This window comes from Cimex lectularius, unplaced genomic scaffold (assembly GCF_000648675.2).
Source record: "Cimex lectularius strain Harlan isolate CLEC.00 unplaced genomic scaffold, Clec_2.1 scaffold9, whole genome shotgun sequence".
Taxonomy (NCBI): domain Eukaryota; kingdom Metazoa; phylum Arthropoda; class Insecta; order Hemiptera; family Cimicidae; genus Cimex; species Cimex lectularius.
Genome location: NW_019392733.1, coordinates 1,221,391 through 1,243,501, shown reverse-complemented (window position 1 = coordinate 1,243,501; position 22,111 = coordinate 1,221,391). Strand labels below are relative to the sequence as shown.

The following is a 22,111-nucleotide window of genomic DNA, read 5'->3' as shown; positions in this document are numbered from 1 at the left end:
GTTTATAATACTGCATTAATTTGTTTTACAATTTAAAATATATATATATATATATATGTATATACCCGGGGATCCTAATTACCCTGCTTCCCCGATAGGTTTGTCGGCGCAGACTATTCATCAAGGGGTTTATTTAATATGAATAAATTAAATATATACAATAATTTTGGATGTATTTATCGATTGTGGCCTTTAGTCTGAACGATTGCAGGCTTCTATTACGTATCGATTGAAAATCTCACTTTTATCTGCATACAAGTGATTTCCTGCCCCTGAAATTACCTGTAAAATAAAAAGTAAAAAAAAAAAGTTTTAAAACAATGTAAAAATTGTTCTCATGCCAAGAAGAAATTGTATGTTTAACCTGAATATTGACACAAGAATAGATGCTTCTTTTCTCCCTGATTTTATCTCCGGTCGTGTAATCAATCCACGATCTTGATCCGTTAAGAATGGTAATGGGTATTCTTAAATCTAAATTGTCGATTCGATTGATCAACGGGTATTTCGCCCAGCCAGTGTCGTGCGTCATAGTTTTAAAAGCAGCCTCTCCACTAAACGTAAAATGTTAGATAATAGAACACAAGATCGAAAGATCTCGCACATAACAAATATTAAAAAATATACACTATATATATAAACAAACTCAGGTAAGGTTGTAAGGCTAAGGTTAAGAGAAACCAGTCAACTCTGGCGTTCAATATGAGGGATTAAGAGGCGAGTAGGCTTTGAGGCCGTCAAATGGAGGGGTTCCCAGGATGAGAAGGTAGTAGGGTTAGGATTAGGAACTTTTGACAACGGGTACAGGTCAGCTCATCAGCAAACGGAAGGAAGTGGCGTTTGGTGATGTACTGAGTGCTCGCATAAGTTTTTTCAATTTTCAGAAAAAAGTCAAAATAAAAATTTATTTGCATTTTTAATCCAAAACATAATTTCCTTAGTTTTCTATAACATACTGCTAACATGGTAGCATTAATATCCCCTTTTTGTAAAGTCTGATGACCTAGAAGGAGAAGAAATCTTAAGAATGATTTTCAGAGCATTTTCATGCAAAAATTCTCTACCTTTTAAGTGTTTGTCTAGGGAGTGAAACAAGTAAAAATCAGAACGTGCGAGATCTGGAGAGTATTGAGGGTGGGGTAATCATTGCTAACTACAGCCTAACTTGGCAATTTTACTCGGCCTGGTGCCATCGTGAAACATTAAGTATTACAGCAACTATTGGACTTAGGAGTCACATTTAGCTCCAACTGCAAATTTAATACTCATCTATACTACTATTAAAAAAGCAAACCTCGGATTTGTTAAGAGAATGACTGCTGAATTTATTAATCTGTTTGCTTTAAAGGTCTTATTTCAATCCTTAATTGTATCGCAATTGGAATATGCAGGGATTGTATGGGCACTCTCTAATAAAAGAGACATCGATGTCTGGAAAGGATTCAGAACTGAGCTCTTGAATTTATTTCCTCCAGGAGTACTGGTCATGAATCGGATGATGACCATTCTTCCCTCTACACAAACTTTAAGTTCAATCACTCGAGCTTTGAAGGACTCCTCCTTTGGTTGGAAGATGCTTAACAACAACGCTCCAGATATCCTCTCAGGTTAAGGATCCTTCAGCACACCTTAAGAAACGGACCACGGCCCACTTTTCCATATAGATTTTCACCAGACCAACATACTTGATAATACAAGGTCCACAATTGCTCACCTTTTGAATGACACTACCTCATCGATTGATGTTTTTCCTGATTACTTTTGTTCAACTTTTCCCTTTATATTTATACATAATTTGTTTGGAAGCTCTGGCCTGATAGCTTGGCACAGAATGTTGTAAGGGTTTGTGTGGTAAGAGTTCTCTATAAATTATTCTTTGAATATCCCACCAAACAGATAATAGAACCTTACGAGAGCGCGTTTCATTCTTCTTGCAAACAGCTATGGTGTTTAACATTTTTGTAAAGGCCTTGTTGTCCTCAATGACCAAATAGGAAATAAACCCTTTTTATTTATTCCTATTCGGGAGTTAAACCCAACAAGCCATGCAGTTTTCCTTATTCCTGAGGGACAATTCATGGCTTTTGGTATCAACTACCCCTTTCTTAACAATATCTTTCCATAGAGCTTTTCCCACCCTAGAACTAAGAGGGCCAGCAGATAAAAAAGGATAACGTAATTTGAAAAAAAAAAAAAAAAAAAAAAACGCACACCCAATAATATGCAGCTTTGAAAATTTGTCTCAAGACTTTTGATTGGAATAATTGGATCCTTGGTTGCAGTAATGTCTTGGCATAAATCCATTCATGCACTAATAGTCATTATTAACCATAATAATTATTTTAATTAATTATACTTTTAATCTAAGGTCTTGGTTGAGATGAAAAAACAATAGAAAAGTGCTACTTATCTGCTAAAGTTAGCTCAAGTGGTTTGAGCAGCGGTGTATCGAGCCGAAGGTTGTGGGTTTGAATCCTGCTTGTGACGCTTTTTCATCTCAATCAAGACCTTAGTTTAAAATCTTGTATAGAGTTAGTTGAGTTTTGACAATCAAAACTATTTAACCTTAAAGGTTTTGACAGTTGTTCAAGTTTTTGTATTTTAAGTCTTGTGTGGGGTTTCTAAGTCAGTCTGCTGTCCAGGTATAGTACTAAGAATCTAACTTTGACTAAGTATCTTGAGTAGAAGAAAGCTCCTTGTTATTCATGTTCGAAGAAGGGCAAGACTGTTTGAACACTGGGTATATTTTTTGTCATTCTGTCCTTTTGGAAATCTTCGATACTCAAGGTGTTCTTGGAGGTTTGCAGTTGCTTGGATAGGATTCAAGTTAGAAGACAGAATTGCGGTATCATCTCTGGCTTGAGCAGTAGGGTTAAGAGGGATCGAAACCCTGATGTGAAACTTGAATGCAGGATCAGACCAGCTAATTGACAAAAGAAATGTTGAGGTTGTTTAAGATAAGGTTAGTGACAGTAAGCTTTGACAGTTTGTCTAAGGACTTTCAATTGAAACGATTGGATCCACGGGATATTGGATGGCTTGGCGGAATGCCACAGTTCAACTCCATATGTTCAAAGTAGACACAGTAATGTCTTGTATAGAGTCAGTTTTGCTGGTAAAAACAGATTTGTGCCATAAGAGTCTTTGTACAAGTACATGTACTTTGTATACATGTTTCCTCATTCAGCCTTTAATCATTGTTCTTGGATGTTGGAGGTTGCTTGGATAGGATTCGGGTTAAATGACAAGCATAGGTAGGAATGATAGTGTTGGGATGTATAAGTAAGTCAACAGTATAAATGTTGGGACCAAGAATGCTCCCTTGTGGAACACCGGCTTGTATCTGGTATTAGAATATTCATCACACTTCACTCTGAAGCAGGGATCAGTTAAAAATTCTAGGATAAGGTAATAAAGGTGTTTGTAAAGGATGTCTGGGTAGCACTGGAATATTTAAAAATTGTGTACTTCTACTTACGTAGGAGGTTGAGCGTTACATTGGAAAATATACTGCGATATCGCTCCAGGATCGTTGTCAAGAGCTGATGCAAATCTTTTGACGAAATCTGGCTTTGCTTTTTTTATAAGCCAATCACCTGAAACAATACTGTTTCAGAAATGTTACAGCAGAAATAACAGCAGAGGTAATTTACCAAATGGACCTGCTGCTCTCAAAGCGAAAAGAGGATTAAGAGGAATGGACATGTATGTTACAAGCTTGTTAAACAATGATTCATTCATGGTTCCATCGTTTTTTGGTTTTTCTGGGAAACCCCATAAGTCCGCAACTATTAGGTGTATTACCCTGAAAATTATTATCTATTAGAAACGGTATGGCACATAACAAATGAAAAAAAAATAGGTAACCTTTCTGGATACTTTAAAGCATAGACCATCGCCAAAAACCCTCCCATATTATGGCCTAATATAATCATTCTTTCTATCCTCATCTCTTTCCTCCATTCTTCAATTGACAAAATAAATTGTTCTTCAGCTTTCAAACCATCTGATGAAAATAAAGGCCGTGAACTTCGACCAAAACCTTAAAAAAAATCTATTTATAATCCAATGGGTGAAAGCAGACATGTAGGTAACTCTCGTATCAATATAAAATGGTCACTTGTATGTAATATAAAGTATAACTATTAAACTAAACTAGTCTAGATGTAATTTATAAATTCAACATTAATTCACTCTTTAACTTATTTTATTACCTAACATTTGCTAACAGATGGTTAATTGTCAATCAAAATGAGCAGAATATCAGTTGTGAAACAAACCATAGTGTTTTTTGATAGCAAACTCAGAGCCTAAAATATGTGGAAATCTCAGTGGGGGGGGGCAATGTCAGGTGAATAGGCTGGGTGGGGTAGCACATCCCAGGTGATTTCTAACACGTCTACGAAGACCACTGGTAGAGAGTGATCGTACACAAACTAGTTAAGTGCATATGCTAAATTTCCTTCTATTGCTTAGCTATTACTTAGTCAGTGCCTGCATATAGGTCATTTACATTGTGTTTTAGGATCATCATGTGATCCCATATATCGCTATGAATTTTGTCATCATCAATGTTGAATGAGGATCAGAGCGCCTTGCATTTCCAAATCAAAGTTTCCGTGTTTTCTTCCAAAGTGTCATCACTGTACACGCCACAACTGAAAATCACTATGGACTTATTTTACAACTTTGCCTTATTCATCATTACTTTTACTTGTTACATTTGTATTTATGAGCAACCTTACACATAAACTCTATTCAATATGTTGATCTCACTATTTTTCACTTTACTGCAAAAATACCATACAAAAATTGTTACATTTGTCAAAAAGCAGTCCAAAGCACACTATAATTATTCATAAGAATTAATATTTCAAAAGTTTTCTATAGGGAAATAATTGACACCAAACCAAAAGCAACAAAAGAGAAAATATAGCTATTCTTACCAAGTAAATCAATTGCATAAACAGGCCTGTCACCAGCAAGTGAGTCTAAGTTTAAACACCAAAGGGCGACCCCAGATCCGAGTCCATGGAGTAAAACTAATGGTACTCTTGTTGAACTTGAATTTAAAGCTATTGTCCATACTTTGTCGCAATTTCCCACAACTGGTCCTATATCTACATAAAATCCTTTATAGGATGTTTTCAAACCTAGAAAAAAAATTAATGGTCTAACCCTTGCAATACAATTTTTTAAGAATTAATGGACAAAAGTGAATCAGTCAAATAAGTAACTCAATAATAAACACAAAGAAAGACATATTTTAAAAATAGGAGCAACTTGCAATTATATTTCAGTATGACATACTTGCAAGTATCTTCTTTTCTGTCTGGCGTAAAACGCAACACGATGAAGGTATCCAAAACCTCCAGAGCCAATCAACAATACCCCACCTGAAAAAAATTAAATGTATTCCAAATAATTTATTTTATTAGTTTATTTTGTAATGAACTTTTTTTTTTCAGTGTTACTTTTTGTTTATTTAGTTTATAAAAATCAAAGGGGATTTGCTAATTTACTTGTTGTACGGCAACCATAGGAATAAAATCTGCACCTTTTTTGCTGACAAATAAAAAGGCTCCCTGAAGATGGCAGCCATGTACTAGACTCCATGCTTTTACTCATCTACAGATGCCCTCTGAGTTTTAGAGGAGAGTGGGAACGTGGTAAATCACAAACAACTGAGCTAACATGTTGCAACCTTTGTCATACTGCTCATAACTTCATACAAGTTGCCATACATTCATACATAACTTTGACGATAGCACACAATACAGAAAGTGTCAGGTATGCAGATAGAAGAAAATGCTTCGAAGCATGAAATTTGAGGTGTTTTGTATTATCCTCGGTGATATTTGTTATGAATCCCCAGTGGATAACGAGAGTCCATTGTAATAGCTGTTTTACTTTTATTCTAATATTGATATTCTATTGTTGATCAGACTGGGTGGCAGACAAACAGAGGGGCAGGGGTACTCTGATGTACTTGACTTTGTTTTAAGGTAGTAAATGTCACAGAATAGTTTGATAGAAATAATGCTCAGGTGCATTTAGATCAAGCCCATGACCAACCTCATCTACAGACTAAGCACATACACATACCTCTCCAAGCAAGTCTCAAATGAGTTACTAATGAGAATATCCTAGGGAGGGTCAGAAAGGGGCTGGGCGAGGTATTCAAAGTGGGCAGTGGAAAATTAGATTATCCGATGAATAGGAACTGGCCTTTTTACAACCTGCGCACCACAACCAGTATTGAGGTATGGTGCATCTCCATTATTGTCTCCTCATTAAGCTTTTTACCGGTATTTTTGTACGAACCAGAAATATGAGCAATCGAACTCATTAGGGAAGCATAGTTCAGTCTTTCAAGAAATACATGCCATCAATGCTTGTGTCTTGGGTGTTTGTACAAAAAGGAATTTTGGGTAATGAACTGGCCAGAGGAGGATCTGCAAGACCATATGCCCTGAACCTATTCTTGGGATAACAAAAGCAAATTCAGAATCCTCGATCATGAATAGATCCAAATAAATCAAAAAGGAGAGGGCCAGATTCAGAGGAGTGACAAGACTATTAACCTATCACTGGCATCTGAGAAAACATCTACAAAATGGGCACACTCAACCCATACTCTGGGGTCTGCATTGTCCAATCAACATTCCAACTATCATTCTAGTCCTAGCACATGCTAAATTTAGTTAGTTGTTAGTTTATGCAATGGTCCTTTGACGTGATCCTCGATTACATTCCCACTGAACAGAGGACTTATTTTTAATCCTGTCTGGTGAATCTATGTTTTTTCCAGTTTGCTGTGCCATTGTAAGCAGGCACTGACACTATGTGCTTATCACTAAGGGATAGTACCATATTTAGCTTATGCGCTTAATAGACAAAGAATCAGGCTGTACACAGTGAACTTACCCATGACCTTCTTATACCTTACATAAAAAGAATAATTAATTGAAAGATTTAATAAAAATTGCAACAACAGAGTTCATATCACACTTGGAGAGTTGGTGTTTAAAAAAAAAAGCCCATTTGTAAGTATGTCGGGTTCGAACCCTGGACCTTTACCTTACAGTGACGAGTACCACATCAACACCTAAACCATTGTGGCCACCAACACCTCTATAAGCATAGTTCTCATGCTCAATATCTTTCTATGATACTCAAGTCACACTCATCCTACCACATAATCATAGCTTTTCAACTGACAACTCTTTTATAGTCATATTATACTTTAAAACCCAGATTTTTCCACTCGAAGGCCATTTTATTTAGCGATGCTGAGTATGTTGAATAATGTTTACAACTACTTGACACCGATGGGTCAATTATATGTAATTTCATTCCTAGTGAAACGAACAAAAATGTAATTACTTACGTGCGATAACTTTCAAATTGCACCATGACATTTGAAATTTAATATTATACGAACATGTCAAAACAATGTTCTAAGTTTTACATTTCATTAAGTTGAAATGTCAATTTATTATGCCATGGCGATACCTGTTGATACAGCTACATAACCTCCTGATGATAAATATCGTCTTCAAGGTCAACACTTATCGCCTGTGTACTATCGATAGGACGATCCTTTTATCAGAATAAAAATTTCCATCTCCTACGTATATAGAATGTAAATTTAATGTCAGAACAAAATGATGTAAGTTGTTGATTAAAGTTTAGGTTTAATACATGGAAACAGTGACACTAAGTAAAAGGAGGACTATCTTCATATATTATATTTACAAATAAAGAAAAGTAACAGAACCTACCAAATGACTTTTTACACTAAAGCAGTTGTACAAATGAAAATAAAATGAGCCGAAGGCATTTTGGAGAACCATGTTACCAAGAAAGTCAACCGTCGTTACAGGTCCATAGGATTCAGCGATGCAATAACAAAGCATGACATTAAACAAAAATGGTGCCTTAAAAGTCAAGCTATTTAATAAAGAAACCAAAATGACATTAACATTAATAATTATTTGATTTGGGACTCGTCTAAAGTAATTTAGTAGCCTTAGAAGTTTATTCGGTGATGCTGCTTCTGTGATTAGGATCAAAGAGGGAATTTCAGGTTTTCCCCCCTATAAATTGTGGAGTTAGGCAGGGATGCATTTTAAGTCCCATCCATTTTTCACTCTACATTGGTAACCTTCCTTCTATAATTGAAAGCGGTGTTCGAATTGGCAACACTAAAGTTAATTATAGTAAAAATCTCCTTAAAAAAAAAGATTACTTGGAAAAACATTCTACCCAGGAAAGAAACACATCAATAAGTCATAATGAAGGACTTCTTGCTGGAAATGCTGATGATTGGAGAAAATACGTGAAATTAATTAAATTCCGAAAAATCCAAATAAATGTTTAAATAAATAAGGAATCTACTTAAAAAAGGAATTTTTTTTAACAAAAACCAAAATATTTAAAAAAGACAAATTAGATTCAAACATGTCCATGTTAAAAAAAAAAAACTTTTTAAATAAAATTAAAACATATCCTGATGATGTGTTGTTCATAGCTGATAATTGAATAAGTTTACAGAGGTACATAAACATATTGGAAATGTGAAATGGAATCTGTGATAACTTTGCCAATAAGGTGGCCAGTTTTAGAAAGGGTGGGAGATTTGTCAGTACTGACAGTTTTTCTTACAAGTGATTACCTGTTGAATATGTATATCACTACTTCAGTTCCTCTTCACCTCACCTCTCATTTCAATACCATTTGAAGCACGTGTTGACTACAGCTAAGATTTAATAGAATATGTACAGGGTTAATGTTAAATTACAACATCCCACTGGGGGATATCAACAGTATGACGTAGTTGAGAAATTTCTGAAATATTCAAAAAGCTTTTTGAACTACCCTCATCAACTCCTAGCTGTTTGTTGTATTTCGATACATCCATGGACTTATTGATCATATCTACACTGGGGCTTCACTTCAAGTATGCCCTGAAAATTCTCGGCTTCCTAATTCCTATAAAATAACACATTCTGGTTCTCCCACTGGCATACTCTTATTTTCTAAATATTCCATCCCACATACCTTAAATATTAATAATATTTTAGCATGGAAACATAATCTTGCAGATCAGTGTATGTCATCGGGAGGAGTCTGTGAGGCTTGTCTGACATCAATTTGTCTTTTCCTTCAGAGATCTCGATCGTAGTTTCCCACTGCCATTTATTGTCTGATTCTAATCAGCATGTGAATTTGGGTGATTTGTGGTGGGTTTTTAAAATGAGGTGAGCTACCTTAGTTAAATTGCATCCCTTGGATGGAGGGACCTTTTGCCCTGAGCTCTCTATGTAACTATAATGTCAGAGAAGATGTGATGCTGAGACCATGTCTCAGCAGAATGCACAATTTTAAAAGAAATTTGTATGCTCCACCTAGGCCAAAGTTCTCTGTCTAAAGATGAATTAATTACTGGGCTAAATTCTGAACTAACCACAATTGTAAAATATTGCAATCATGCATGGCAATATTTATTTATGTTAAAGAAATAAATATTTAACCTTTATTACGTACAATTTTTATTATTTTATTCATTTATTTTTTTAATGGCCTTATGAACGTTGATATTAGTCAAGGAACATTATATCTCATATGCAATGTATGTATGTATATATATTTTTATTTGGGGGGGGGGGGGTTGCATGGAAAAAAGGGCCAGGGGCAACGGTGAGAATCAAACAAACAACCGCAGGATCTAGAGCTGAGAGTTTATCACGCTTACCACAAGGCTGTTGCGATCCCCTTTTTGGCTTTACTCTCATGTTTTTTTAAATTTTTTCTCTTCTTTCACGTTTTTTTGCTTTATTTATGTTTTCATTCACCTCCAGCAGGCCGAATTTTCCATTTTTCCATGCTGTATTGTGTAGTTATTTTATATTACTGTATTATAACAAATAAAGTACTATTGCTATTATTATTATTAAAATGACATAAGAATCTACTGTACATGAAGAGGCTAGGGCGAAAACTATAAAACCATTTAAACTATATTGTTTATCTATTTTACAGAAAACTACATATAATTAAGGAAAATAGTATTAATTTTTTTAATAAACAAAAGGTTATTGTTTAAATATAATTATCATTTAGGGTTCTGATAAAACCCTTCACCTATGAATTTGCAAGAATTAAATAAAAAGACAATTGCATAAATATCATTTTAGAACAAATCCAAACAAGATAGACAAATAAGATGGTTGCTTAAAAAAAAAAAAAAAAAAAAAAAAAAAAAAAAAAAAATCTAGGCAGAACTAACTTTTGTTAACAGTATGATCAACGAGGCCATTTAATTGGTTTACTATTATAAAATCAACTGTAAAAACATCATGCAGATTGAATATCTTGTTGATATACTCAACCATTTCTCTATTATAATTCACATATTCCTAAAAATTAATAGACACAAATGCTGAGGTATAGGACTAATTAATAGGACAAAACTTTAAAAACAATGAAAATGTAGCTGTATGCATATATTACAAGCCAGTTTTGTAACAGGAAAAAGAGAAATTGCTTTTAATAACAAATTGGACAAGAGGGCGAAGTAGAAAATGTTAAAAAATTAATAGTACAAATTATTCATTTACCGAAGACGCAAAAGAAACTTCCTCTGTACTCTGTGTATTAGTTCACCTCTTCTTATCATGATTTCAAGCACCTTTCTAATACACTGCTCACTGTAATCCTGCAAAAATAAAATAAATAAATAAATAAAAATAAATAACATGTGATTTATAAGAGACACTGCTACAAGTTCATGAATTTTGAGGTGTAATACATTAAAGGGACTGACTTGTTTTTGAAAATCATTGATTATAGTTTGTTCCGAAACTTGAATTCCGACGGGGAATCTCTTCTTGAGTTGTTTCTCTATTTGTACCATTTTTTCATAATCTCCAGAAGAAGTAAATTCAGGTGAACCTGAAAACGAATAAAAGGAATAAGACACAGAAAGATGTAATTAATACAGACACATTCCAACATTAAAAATAAATCCATTATATTTAGTGGTATGATTGACCAAATTACTTCTTTCAATTAATTAACATTTTTATGTAAGGTTTTGGTTGAAATGAATCCCGCTCATGACATTAACTTTTTCATTTCAGCCAAAACCTTACATAAAAATGTTAATTAATTAAAAATAAAGTGTGGCGTTTTCGTCCATTCAAGTTTCAACACTCTGCGATTTCACTTCCCAGCTTACAGCATTACTCTGAACTCTTATTTAATTACAGGTTATACTCAGTTACACGAAATTACTATGTTTACGAATGAGCTGTGTAACTTTAAAATATTTATTTTCGTTATTTATATTATTGTTTATATGTTTTTTATTTTCGTTTTATTCACTTGCTTTACAAGTGAGACACACTACAGAGTTGTTAATTATTATGTGCATGAAATGATGAACTGTTCAACGAACTTCATTTTTTATTGAAATTTATTATTAGCAACAATGAAAATTACCTTGCCAGGCAAACCGTAGGTTTAGGCTGTACATAATTTTAGTGTAGTTGTTGGGGTGGGGTCAGCAGTATATCGAGAACTGTTTGGAACAGCCAAACTTACAAGTACAAATTTACATCATTTTTTAAATAGTATGAATATGTATTTTGACAGAATATTTTAATCACGTGTGGAAGTGTTAAACATCAAAGAAAAGGCTAATTTTCTTTCATATAACAACCCTGTAATTCACTGACTTACTGATTTGAATTTCACAAAATTCAAAAAACCAACCAGTTTACCCATGGAATTATGGGGGGGGGGTTTAAATATAAAGTTGGTGAGCACAAACGGTGAATCATGGAAAAGAGCTGATTCATTTCACTTAATGTTTTGATCTAACTCTTAAAAAGATCAGCTTTGTCCATATCTACTGAAAAATGAGTTCAGCGCTGGCAGCGGTGAAGACGGAGTGATTCAAATTACGTGCCACATACCATAAAAGTTTATATTCAGGCGAGATACTGTTCATGGGAAAAAAGGCTTTCACAAAAAAACAACTGCCTTAGTAGCCACAACTTCTAAGATCCATTTTTTTAAAATATATATTCTTTATGCTCAACATAAACATACCTGCCAAAGTTCCAGAAAGTGCAGCATCTAAAGTGGAAACGTTGAACAGCCTTAATGCTTCATTGACATGCTTTTCTGTAGCGAACGGCTGCAATTCAAGTTTTGCAAGCGATTCAGAAATACGAATTATAGCTTCCAGTTGTCTAAAAACAATCAATTTAATGTAAATAAATTTCCTACTATAGGCATTTAGTAGTATTTAATTATTAAATGCTACCTGACAGTTATAGGAATAGAAAGAGCTTTAGCAGAACTTTCCATTTCGTGTTTATGAGTTCCACTTCTCATAAGAACATATTTAGTTTTTAACTTTTCACCAGCTTGTTGGGACAATCTTGGGCCACATCGCCTGCAACAACAAAAAAGCAATAACAACAGTCAAAGCTCAGAATATGATAAAATTACACACCTTCGACAATAATTAATGAACTTTTTAAGCATTTGTAGAGACAATTCACCATCTGATTGTTCTCCAGTTATCTCTGATGCTTTCATATGGACATTCATAATATGTTCAGCTAATGTCTAAAATTAAATAACGTTGTAATTTTATTTTAATATAAATCTAAACAAATTAATGCCTTACGATATCTCTTGCTTCATTGCAAGTGTCCTTTATTATAAAAATCATATCAAAACGAGACAAAATAGTAGGCATAAAATCAATGTTTTCTGAACCCTTTAAGTCATCCCATCTTCCAAATACTGAATTTGCTGCGGCCAAAACTGAACAGCGAGAATTAAGCGTTGTCGTTACACCAGCCTGCAATACACAGTCCATATTTGAGCTAAGAAATAATTTAATACTGAAAGTTTGTATTTTTTAAATTGACGCTGAAACAGAAAAAGAATAAGTAAAAAATAAAAATACTTTGGCAATGGAAATGGTTTGCTGTTCCATGGCTTCATGAATAGCGACACGGTCATCCTCTTTCATTTTATCAAATTCATCAATGCAAACAACACCGCCATCAGCTAAAACCATAGCCCCACCCTCAACTATAAAATTTCTCTAAAAATACAAAAAAAAAAAAAATTATAAAAGAGGAAAAAGGTAAATATTCAAACCAAATAACAACATACAGTGTGAGGATCTCTTACGACGGATGCTGTGAGACCGGCTGCAGATGAGCCTTTACCTGAGGTATAAACACCGAGTGGACTGACACGTTCTACAAATTTTAAAAGTTGAGATTTTGCAATTCCTGGATCTCCTAAAAGAAGGATGTTGATGTCACCCCTTCTGATTAAACCATCGGGAAGTTTTTTACGTGAGCCTATAATGTGAAAAGTAATTAACAAAAAACAGCCTTTTCAACCCCTTCACAATATTATTACAAATATTTATGTACGATATATAAATCAAAATTTACCACCAAACAATAAACAGGCAATTGCCTTTTTAATATCTTCAAAGCCGAAAATACTGGGCGCAATGGATTTTGTTATTCTATCGTAAACATTGGGCGAAGAAGCTAGCCTTCGAAAGAAGTCTTCTTCCTCGGGTGTAAATGACATACACCCAGGGCTTCCTTGTCCAGTATTATCAACACTGACACCGATCACACGGATGTATGTGGAACGTACGCCGACATTTTTGTCCTTAGGGCCTCCACCTCTCTTGAATTAACAAAAACGAAGGGTTTAACAACCAAAAAAGGGCCAGTAAATGTTAAAATTTACCTTAAATTGTTTTTGTTTTTTAATTGAATAAATTCCAACGACGAGTACTTTATTCCCGGGGACTACTCTGTCACACAAAAATCTGAAAAAATAACACAAATTAATCCTGCTCATGACACTAGCTTTTTCGTCTCAACTAAGGCCTTAGATAAAAAGTGTAATTAATTAAAATAATTAATAGTCAATTAAGATTACTAAGTACATATATAGATTAACTTGATAATAATTTCAAAAAAATTTATTTAAATGTTTATAAATTCAATAATCGTACAAACCTATCACAGTATAGTTGAACATGACGTGGAAGCTCCCCTTGAGGGACAGATTCTGACAACTCTTGCAATTTAAGGAGTTGAAAATCCACACACCGACAATTTGTCGTCCGAATTTGATAAGGATCAAGTGGGCATTGAGACTGTCCAATTTGTTCACTAGAAAATAAAAAATGAATTGAAGCTTAATCTAAGTAAACAAGGTCATTGAAGAAAATTGAAAATTGTTTACGATATGCAACGACGAGGCAGTGTATATCCTTCCAACCCAGGCTTAATGGATATTTTTGGAATGGTATTTCCACAAGAAGAGCATTGCAGGGTCAACGATGTTGCCTTACTTTTTATCCCCGAAGCAGAAATTACAATCCCAGGAATTTTGACAATTTGTGAAACCATCGATGACTAGAACAAATGCAATTATCAATTATGTACCAATTAAAAAAAAAAAATGTGAATTTTCAACAGGGGATTTTTTTTAAGTGACAATGTTGAGACATTTCCACTAGATAGCACGGTTCCTGTTATATTGGGATTTATCTGGTCATAGAACCCATTCTGATCTGTGAAGACCTTTTCAATTTTTAAATCAAGTGCTAAAGGTGCTCAAAATTGTAAATCCTTTACACCCAACGATGCTCAAAAAATCTAATTTAATGATTAAAACGAATAATAATAAAAAAATTGGTCAAAATATTCAATTTCCAGTGCACAAAATTGCAAATCCTTTACACCAAACAATGCACAAAAAATCTGGTTTAAAAAATTTGGATTAAATGTTCACATTTTTAGTACGTCCATATCTTTTACACCAAAAAATGCAGAAAAAAATCTAGCTTAATAATAATTTTACAAAAGGACTTTTTGTTATGCCAAAATTCCCCCCCCCCCCAAGAGAATGTAAAAAATTAATTGAATTCCAATAAATGCACATATGTATACAGGCATTAATTTTCTTTTTCTTGCGGAATTGCAAGACTTTGAAGTTTACAGCTTACTCTGACAGAATCTTTTTCACGGTCATATCTGAACCGGTTCGTACAATCAAAATCTGAGAGCTGACTGGGAAGTAAAAGCGATATTGTTTTTTTTATTCTGCTCTCCACTTGTAAAAGATTTTTTAATTTACTATAAATATCGATTTAGAAGATATGTCTGTTTTAGGAAATTTGGACCTTTGTAAGTCAATTAGGATTTTTTATTTTATTTTATACGAATCCTCTTAAATAATCAGTATTTATATACCCTTCACTTCACCAAATTTTGTTTTACTTTCATAAGAATTTATATATATATATTTTTTTTTATTTACTCCTTATGGTAGATTCCGTTTATCAAAGTTATCAGATGGAGAATGTTTAACTCAACTTAATTGATTTATTTTACCTTCAGCTTCCTTAATGAATCTGGGACACTTTCTGAGTACAACATTACTTGAACGTCTTCCATTTCTTCATGACCTTCTGGTCTAGGAGTCGTCAACTCGTCTGCCATTTCTTTTGCAGCCTCTTCAAACTAAAAGGGACAAAGATTTCCAATTTAAGGATTTTTTTTATCATTCAAATCATGAATATGAACTTAACTTACCACTGGCAAATACTCGGCTGGCTCCTTCATCAACCGAGCACAAACAGCAGCGTCAAAAGTTGCAATATCCTCGAGACAAACTTCAACATAGTATTTTTGTAAATTGTAGTTGTTTTTCAATTGATTCCTGAAATCATATTTAAAATATAATTCACTAACAGATCTGTATATGAAAATATGCAAGATTTATGTTTATAAGAGTGGGAGGGGGAGGAAAATAAAGACAATAGACAAGGGGAAATCTGCGAAAGTCCTAGTCTTGGCATTTAAATTGGGTAACTCGCTACTTCCACTCAGTATGAAGAACTTAGAATATATTTAGATGCCTGATGTATGAATAAAAACCATTTAGGAACTTATAAGAAGCAGCATGATAAGCCACAAGGGCTGCTGTGCCAAGGATTCTATTTTTTCACCTCATACCTAACCCTTCGATGAATTAACGTTATATGGCTTTGGATAGCCTTAACATACAACATAAAAAACCAAATAAACATGAATCCCAGACCAATAAACGTGACATATCCATTATACTAGTAGTCAACTATAGGCCAGCCCCTGCAAACAAATTATCTAAACTTTTTGCAGGCATTCTAAAATCTGACTTAAAATTAAAAAAAAAACCTGCATCAAGAACTCAACATGTTGGACATCAACAAGTCAACAAGGAAGGAAGGGGACACATACAACAATCATTCTTACGGTACTTAGCTTCTATCAGCCTTGCCCCAAAAGGGGAGGCCCAAGGAAGGTAGGGAAATATTTTTCTTATTATTAATCTAAAAGGTCCCTTCTGCTGAATTTTGAATACATTTTCTAATAAAATAAATACAATAAAAACAATACATACAATGTTTTAATAAATAACAAACAAATAGGGGAACAAGGAGTAACCAGCCCAAAATTAATAGTTCAGGGTAGCCCTTGAATCCAACAAGTAACTTAAGTATTATTAAAAAATGTATAACTAGTCAGGTACTTAATTGACTACCCCCCTGGGCTAACAGGTTTGAGGGCCTCAAAGGTGCTCTTTTCTTTGACTAGTTCATTGAGCGTTGGATGCCAAAAGTGGTGGAAAAGGACATTCTCTCGCACTATCAAAAAGGTGACAATTGAACAGTTTAGTTGGACACTGTCATCCACTCCACTGACAGAACATAGAGAACTGTGGTTCAATAGAACCGTTACAGGTTAGCCTTGAAACTTCTGTGTCCTTTCAGTATTTCACGATGCTCTGGCTCAATCCACAATACTGGGTAGAAACTTGTGGTTTAGCCTTCCCTTGGTGCTTCTGTTCCATCTTTCTTGCTGAGTTTTTTTATTTAAGCTGTAAAGAAATACCGGATTTGTTTCCTAGGCACATCTCATAGCCAATCCTATCTGACGCATCCAAGTTTCCTATCATTGGCTCCTTTCCTTCTTTTAGCTGTCAGATTGCAATTCTACTTTGTATGACAATGTCAATTGGTGGAGCGGAAGCTAGGACTGGGAGCTAGCTAGGAGGGCGTGAGTAGGAGCTTTCAAGTAAGTTTTTATCGTTCTCAGGAGCACTACTCTATGCCTCTGTTAAAACCCCTTGTGCACCAGAAAAAAATGGTGGGAATCGAGCCCACGACCACGGGATCTAATTGCCGTGACTACCTTACCCACCCGGCTACAACAGTCTCTCTATTTATCGGATAGTCCTACTTTGACCAACTCGGCTATCTACTACACTTCACTGGTCTGAATTAGCAAACTTTGATCCTCAAAACTTAGACAACTACAAATTAGTGGCACGATAAGTCACAAGACAACTCAAGTGTCATACTCAAACATCCATCAACACTATTCACCTTATATGAGTTAAAGCTAAGAATCCAATTGTTCTTTTCGATTAGTGGACGACCTGTTGGGTAAACTGACATGACCAATTGCGAAGAAAAAAGCATATTCTGTTGTTACTGCCAAGCTTTCTATCTATTTTAAGGTCATCATCAGGGTAAAACAATCTTAAATATGTCTACAGATTGACTTTTTTTTTTTTCCAGGTGATCTCAAATTTCCTTGAAGACCTAAAATTCCCAAGGACTCTAACAGTGAATTTAAGTTTATTCATATTTTGCATAACAAAAATAGGAGTGGTGGTGAAAATCAGACACTTTAAAAGAAAATGTTTATTAGCTAATTCTAAAAAAACAATTATTGAGTTTAAAAAAAAATTCAAAAACCAATAAAAACTTTTTTGTCCCCTTTATTACTGAGTATTTCCACCTCTGGCAAGAATCAAGTTTGTTAAACGTCTTTGCATTCCTTAAAAAAGATTTCTGATAAAATCATCATGAGAAATTCTTTCCCCAAGATCAGCCATTACCAACTCTTCTGGGGTGTTAAGACCTGGGTTTCGCCGTTGTACTCATCACTTAAGTTGGTCCCAACTGTGTTCAAATCTGGACTTCTAGCTGGCCACACCAAGCACTCAATTCCAACCTCATTCAGATAGTCCTCTACAATACATGTTCTATGTGGCCTGCCATTCCCTTACATTAGCAGATCACCAATGTGGGGGGGAATTGCATTATGTCATACTTTTGAATGTCTTGTACCTGTGTGAAGTTCCAGATCTTCCTCGCACAACAACCATTACGGTCCAGGCGTCCAAGGAAAAGCCACACCAGAACATCATGACCCACCATGGAATACCACTTGTGGAACCATTCAGCATTGGGCTTACCTTTCTCCGGAATGAAATTACACCCATCTGAAAATTTGAGGCTAACTCTCACCACATCTGTAAAGAGGACTCATCCCCAATCTTCTAATGCCCAATTCACATGTTCCCGTGTGAATTGAAGCCTGGCCATCTTCTAAGCCATAATTCATAAAAGGACCATCCGCAAGACTTACAAAAGAATTACTGGAAGGCAACCACAACTGAATCAGAATTCTGGTTGGACTCCTGACAACAGGGCATTGCCACTTAAGAAAGCACATGCACTGGAAAGGAGTACAGACAGAAGAAACACTGTGCAGATACTGCCAGGAAGAGCAGGAGACTACAAAACACATTCTATGTTTCTGTGAAGGTTCTTGCTGCTAGGAAAAGAAAAATCACAAGCAAAATCCTAAACTAAGGAGCCGCTGGCAAAGCTATGGAGGGAGATTGAAGCTGGCCAGTTATAAAAAAATAACAAGGGCGCAAAATAGATCAATTCAGGTGGAGGTGCAGTAGGGCCTTGTGACTGCCACTTTTATCCCCATCCAGGAGGAAATCGAAACATTTTGGACTTGTGTTAGCAGATTTCTTATCTCATTTCCTGTAATACTGCAGTTTTGTAGAGCCTGATGACAGATGAATCTATCATCTCTCTCGTCCGTAGACCTAGAACGACCCTTGTGTACCTAGTGTGAAGCCCCGTTTCTCTGAACGCCGAAGAGCCCTTACTATCGTAGAGTGATTTATATCTACTCTCCTGGAAACTTCACGCTGGCTGTATCCTTTCTCCAAAAATGTTATGATCGTGACACTATCATCCTCACTCACAAATGACTGATCTGAACCTTTGAAAAACTCTTAAGAATAAGAATAATATCAAATGAAATAAACGGAAGGGACAACATGAACTGAAACCGATCTTTAGGCGTAGCAGAATGGAAGGGCATAGTGCTTTTTGTGCAAATGGGATTAAACAGTTCAAAAGTTAATAAAGGACGTAAACATTTTATTTTGACTTCGATAGCAACTAAAATAATGTAGAAAGATAATAGATTTAGTTTTAAAATAAATAAATTGAGTGGGGCGTTAAATTTGTCCATTAGTGCACATGCCAGCGTTACATAAACGTACCTGTATTTGTAAGAGAAGATTCCGTGTGAGAAAAACTTCAGAAATTCTTTGAACTTGGCCTTCATTTCGTGTAAATCCGTCCTCAGATTCGGTTTCGAAGACCGGTCCGTATCGAGATTTGACGAATAATAGACATCAGCTTCGTCGAATCCTTCCATTTTAAAGTTTTAAATACGAAAAATTGACAGTAAATTGGTTGTTGAAAATGAGTCGGGTGTACACGGATCAACGCCAGACGGGGATATCAACCTGTTGAATGAGGATGACAAGGGGACTAGGAGAGAGAAGTTTGGCGGCGATCGGGACGGTTTAGGCGGGAGACGGGCAGGTTTGCCATTGGAAACGATCCATTTCCCTCTGTTATCACAAACACTTTTTTTCACCAATACCATTATCAATCAACTAAAAATAATAAAACAAATTTAATTAATAAACTAGTAATATATTGATTTTTTTAAATTTCTAAAGTAGAATATCATAATAAAGACACTATGGAACAGCATTAGAAAACTTTTTCTTAAAAACGAGGAAAACATTTCTCATTCGTGACCTGAAGTTTATGAATTAAAGGTGTTTTTTGGTTCCTGTCATCTTCCCGCCAAAAGTAAAAATCCATTTCCAGCTCATCTAGATCACCGAAAATTGTCCTTTAGTTTTTCAAATATTACTCGTAAAAATGTTTTAGGAGCCAACCTTTCAATTAAATCTAATGCTGTTCTGACTCCCTCCCAACCTTAATGTCAATCAAAAATATTTTTTCTTACAACCCGAGCATCCAAGATATTCTTTACGAACTAAAAGAACCCTCCACTCAAAATGTTAAAGTTATTTTCGTGTGGATCCCAAGTCACGTTGGCATCCACGGGAACGAAAAAGCCGATCAGTTAGCTAAAGAATTAATTTCGTGTGGAATTCCCTATACAAAAGTTCCCTACAAGGATTTCTGGATTCATATAAAAACATCATTTGGAAAGAATTAGAGGGTGAGTGGAATGAACAACACACTGCAAATAAACTTTTCCAAATCAAAAAAGAAATTAAGCATTGGCAATCCTCAATTCGAGCCTCTAGGAAATGACAAACAGTCCTAACCAGACTAAGGATCGGACACACCCGCCTTACCTACGGCTACCTACCGACCATAAAAATACACCAATATGCTCCATTGTCAAACACCAGTCACAGTTAAGCATATACTACTAAACTGTCGGCGTTATGCTCCTCTCCGCACATAACACCACTTCCCAAACAACATATCCAAATTATTGGGTGATCAGTCCCCATATTTGATCTTTGATTTCCTGTCAGAGGCAGGGTTATTTGATGAAATTTAAATTGGTTTTTTGGTGTTTTGGTATTTGGGCAAAAATGACCCAAAGGTCGTAGCCTTAAAAACAATGAAAAAAATTCTAAAAACTAATGTACACGTTCCGTTATATAATACATATAATATAACACGTCCTCTCTAATAATAATAAATGATTATAAATACCACTTTAATTACCCAAAACATACCCTTTTAAAAAACGTAAGTGTTTATATCAATGGAATATCCGTCTGCTTGGAGTCGAGATTACCGAAAAAAATTGATAAAAGATTATAAAACCAATTTGACAAAAAAATACCTGATTGTTATTGTGATATGCACATTTTCCACAATCACTTATTAAAATGTGCCACTTGCAATTTTTATATGTGTTAATCTAAAAAAACTAATAATAATAATAATCCAACTTTGTTCCTCTTTTTTCAAAGGAAAAAAAAAATTTTCATCCGTTATTAACTTAAAATTTATGTTTCTTAGGGTTTAAGGATTGTTTGTGATTTGGAATGATTTTGTAAGCTCAATTTCAATAAGTAAATTAGATTTTAGATGAAGGAAAGGTTGGCATTTTATTTAAAAAAAAGGTTGTTGCTTTTTTTTTTTCTGTGATATTCTTTTGTAATTTTCATATTTGAAATTCCAGGAAAAATATGGGAGATTCATGCTGGTCATAAATCCCCAAGTTTATGTTTATTTCATCTCATTGTGCATTTGTTCGAAAGATACATTGAGTTGCAAAAGCAAAAGCTGCTAACTAAACAAATAATAAAGAATATGGTAAGTTAAGGTGGCCAAGGTTAAGAGCACTATCCACAGGTGACTTAAGGATCTGACTCATAGAAGAGTCAGACCTGACTAAGGATTGGCCATGTGAGGATGACTCATGAACACTTATTTTTGTGGCAAAGCGCACATATGAGTATGTCTTGTAGAGAAAGGTTGCTTGTTGAGTTTAATTGAAGAATCAAGAGCTTAATTGAAGGGTCCTTGGCTCCATAACAAGAATTGTGCTTGACCAAAGAAGCTGGGTCCCTGGTTCCGATTTTTTAGAGCTGTTTTATTGCATGTAATACTTTACAGATATATAATCTTGTGTTTCTTAGTGTATATTGAGGAAGAATGTATTTATTAGCATGAATGTGGTGTGTGAGAGGGCCAATGGCGGAATATGAAGTACTCCACCACTCTAACTGAGTTAACGGCTTGTAAATAGGTAAGAATGTAAAGAGAATGAGGATATGAGTCGGTTTGGACCCAGAAACTGAAAAAGACATGCCCAAAATTGGCATACTATATCCAACG

General features: G+C 34.9%; 1 protein-coding gene across 3 annotated transcripts; it reads right to left on the bottom strand.

The window, feature by feature from the left end:
• Positions 1–156: 156 nt before the first annotated feature.
• LOC106665367 (DNA replication licensing factor Mcm5) lies at positions 157–19,798 on the bottom strand. Of its 3 annotated transcripts, XM_014391742.2 has the most exons (22): positions 19,486–19,796; positions 15,660–15,786; positions 15,459–15,587; positions 14,305–14,477; positions 14,076–14,231; positions 13,801–13,882; positions 13,491–13,737; positions 13,201–13,394; positions 12,989–13,129; positions 12,704–12,880; positions 12,527–12,642; positions 12,335–12,466; positions 12,118–12,260; positions 10,829–10,956; positions 10,623–10,720; positions 5,311–5,396; positions 4,947–5,153; positions 3,868–4,042; positions 3,654–3,805; positions 3,479–3,596; positions 365–554; positions 157–282 (listed from the first exon to the last, which is right to left on the bottom strand). In XM_014391742.2, the coding sequence occupies exons 1-22, from the start codon at positions 19,641–19,643 to the stop codon at positions 193–195; spliced, it is 3,219 nt and encodes a 1,072-aa protein (XP_014247228.1). In that variant the 5' UTR covers positions 19,644–19,796; the 3' UTR covers positions 157–192. The 3 variants fall into 3 exon arrangements, with proteins under 3 accessions (XP_014247228.1, XP_024082679.1, XP_014247229.1); XM_014391743.2 differs by lacking the exons at positions 157–282; positions 365–554; positions 3,479–3,596; positions 3,654–3,805; positions 3,868–4,042 and adding an exon at positions 4,062–4,668 and having other exon boundaries at positions 19,486–19,798; XM_024226911.1 differs by lacking the exons at positions 10,623–10,720; positions 10,829–10,956; positions 12,118–12,260; ... (10 more) ...; positions 15,660–15,786; positions 19,486–19,796 and adding an exon at positions 7,391–7,556.
• Between the last annotated feature and the right edge of the window lie 2,313 nt (positions 19,799–22,111).

Bases quoted from the DNA above. Each gene is read 5' to 3' on its own strand.
- LOC106665367 (XM_014391742.2), bottom strand. From the start codon at position 19,643: ATGGAAGGATTCGACGAAGCTGATGTCTATTATTCGTCAAATCTCGAT. The intron at 13,130-13,200 runs GTATGTTGTTAT...TTGTATTTTTAG, and splicing joins TCGTAAGAGATCCTCACACT to AGAAATTTTATAGTTGAGGG. The intron at 4,043-4,946 runs GTAAGAATAGCT...ATTTTTTTTAAG, and splicing joins TTATGCAATTGATTTACTTG to GTTTTGGTCGAAGTTCACGG.